The sequence below is a fragment of the Geospiza fortis genome, unplaced genomic scaffold (genome assembly GCF_000277835.1).
Source record: "Geospiza fortis unplaced genomic scaffold, GeoFor_1.0 scaffold4, whole genome shotgun sequence".
NCBI classification, from domain to species: domain Eukaryota; kingdom Metazoa; phylum Chordata; class Aves; order Passeriformes; family Thraupidae; genus Geospiza; species Geospiza fortis.
The window spans coordinates 178,960-181,684 of record NW_005054475.1 but is presented as its reverse complement, the minus strand read 5'-3'; the positions used below and the strand labels follow the sequence as shown (position 1 = coordinate 181,684).

Sequence of the window (2,725 nt, the reverse complement as noted above, 5' to 3'; positions counted from 1 at the left end):
GGGAATGGGGGGGGTATGATGTGCCAGCCAGCCATGTCCCATAACCGCCCCCCTCTCTCCCCAGGATGGCGGAGCCTCGCTTCAACAACCCCTACTTCTGGCCGCCCCCTCCCACCATGCCCAGCCAGGTAGGACCCCTGCACCGGGATTTGGGGAGGAGGGAGGATGAATGGATGTGGAGAACACTGAGGGGGAGGCTGGGAGTCCCAAGGATCCTACTTCCTCTGCCCTCATCCACCTCTCTGCCTTCTCCCCCCTCAGCTGGACAACCTGGTCCTGATCAACAAAATCAAGGAGCAGTTGATGGCGGAGAAGATCCGCCCCCCTCACCTGCCTCCCACCTCGGTGGCCTCACAGCAGCCCCTCCTGGTGCCCCCCTCGCCTGCTGAGAGCAGCCAGTCCATCATGTCCCTGCCAAAGCTGCAGCAGGTGCCAGGGCTGCACCCCCAGGCCGTGCCCCAGCCTGACGTGGCCCTGCATGCCCGGCCGGCCACCAGCACCGTCACAGGTACTGTGACACTGGTCCTGCACTCTGGGGCGCAGAGGGGGATGTGGGTCCCCTCAGAACTAATGCTCTGTCACCTTGCCCACCAGGGTTGGGGCTGGCATCCCGTGCACCGGCCGTCAGCACCTCCGAATCCAGCCCGGGAACAGGGACCACCACCCCCTCGCCCCCCACCTCCACCAGTCAGAGCCGCCTCATCGCCTCCTCGCCCACCCTAATCTCAGGAATCACCAGCCCCCCCCTCCTCGACTCCATCAAGACAATCCAGGGCCACGGCTTGCTGGGAGCGCCCAAGGCTGAGCGGGGCCGCAAGAAGATCAAGGCGGACCCCCCTGCCTGCTGTGGGGGCCGGGGGCCGTGGCGGGGAGCCCCCCCACCCCAGCCCGGTCCCTGCGGGGTTCTCCCCCACACCCTCCAGGTGTAAGGTCTGCCCCTTGACGTTCTTCACCAAGTCGGAGATGCAGATCCACTCCAAGTCGCACACAGAGGCCAAGCCCCACAAGTGCCCCCACTGCTCCAAGTCCTTCGCCAACGCCTCCTACCTGGCCCAGCACCTGCGCATCCACCTGGGCGTCAAACCCTACCACTGCTCCTACTGTGAGAAGTCCTTCCGCCAGCTCTCCCACCTCCAGCAGCACACCCGGTGAGGGCCCCGCCCCGGGGCTGGGGACACTTGGTCCTGCTGGCCAGGGAGGGGCACCCCACACCCACCAATCTCTCCTGACATCCCTTGTGGCCTTGCTCTGCTTGTTGGTCCTGCTGCCATCATCTCCTTCATCATCATCCCCCATCATCTCCAGCACCTTCATTGTTTCCACCACACTCTTCACTCCCACTGTGCTCATCGATTCCCCTCCACACTGGCTGTCCCCTTTGCCTTTATCATCCCCACCACACTCATCATTGTCAGCACTTCCATGGGCCCCTCCATGCTCATCATCTCCACTATCTTCATCATCCCCACCATGCCAGTCTGACACCGCAGCCTTCATTATCCCCACTGTGCTCAACATCACCACCTTCATAGTCTCTGGTACCTCCATTGTCTTCCCTACCTTCTTTCCAACCATGTTCACCATTGCCACCATGCTCATCATCTTCATCACCTTTATGGCCCCCACCATGCTCAGCCTTCTCCACTGTGCTTTTTCCCACCACTTTGTTCACACCCACCACCTTCAGCTGCCCCCAGTGTGTCATCTGTCCATGCATGCCAGTCCATCTCCTCCACACTCATCACTTTCCAGCTCTTCCATCCTCTCCCAATCCCCATCTCTCAGGCCCATATTTCCCTCCCTTGTCCCCTGTCACCTCCTGGGGCACAGATATCACTGTGCCCACTGTAACCCTGTGACTGTTCCCTCATCTTAGGATGAGGGAAGAGATGAGGATCTGACTCCATGTTTCAGAAGGCTGATTTATTATTTTATGATCTATATTATATTAAAACTATACTAAAAGAATAGAAGAAAGGATTTCATCAGAAGGCTAGCTAAGAATAGAAAAAGAAAGAATGATAACAAAGGTTTGTGGCTCAGACTCTCTGTCTGAGCCAGCTGGGCTGTGATTGGCCATTAATTAGAAACAACTTTATGAGACCAATCACAGATGCACCTGTTGCATTCCACAGCAGCAGATAATCATTGTTTACATTTTGTTCCTGAAGCCTCTCAGCTTCTCAGGAGGAAAAATCCTAAGGAAAGGATTTTTCATGAAAGATGTCTGCGGCATAAACCCCCCACCCCATGTCTCCCCCACTTCTCCCCTGTCACCTCCTGGGGCACAGATGTCACTGTGCCCACTGTAACCCCCCACTCCAGTGTGGGATTGGCACTGGTGGTGGAAGGGGAGGTGACAATGACAACGTGTGTGTCCCCAGAATCCACACCGGCGACAGACCCTACAAGTGCCCACACCCCGGCTGTGAGAAGGCCTTCACCCAGCTCTCCAACCTCCAGGTCAGTGTGTGGGGGGACCCAGGGCAGGGTGCACGGTGTCACCGTGGTCCCCCCCTGACTCCCTGTGTCCCCTCAGTCCCACCAGCGCCAGCACAACAAGGACAAGCCCTACAAGTGCCCCAACTGCTACCGGGCGTACACGGACTCGGCCTCGCTGCAGATCCACCTGTCTGCACACGCCATCAAGCACGCCAAGGCCTATTGCTGCAGCATGTGCGGCCGTGCCTACACCTCGGTGAGCACGGGGGATGCCCCCAAAGCT

The 2,725-nt window shown here is 58.8% G+C and overlaps 1 protein-coding gene across 1 annotated transcript in view; it reads left to right on the top strand.

Annotated features, from left to right (window-relative positions):
• Window positions 1-2,725, top strand: part of ZNF362 (zinc finger protein 362) — a 9,634-nt gene that overhangs the window by 6,116 nt on the left and 793 nt on the right. The window contains 6 exon segments of the mRNA XM_031062963.1: window positions 65-128; window positions 262-508; window positions 595-880; window positions 882-1,148; window positions 2,385-2,463; window positions 2,540-2,722. Coding sequence (XP_030918823.1) covers window positions 65-128; window positions 262-508; window positions 595-880; window positions 882-1,148; window positions 2,385-2,463; window positions 2,540-2,722 — 1,126 coding nt within the window.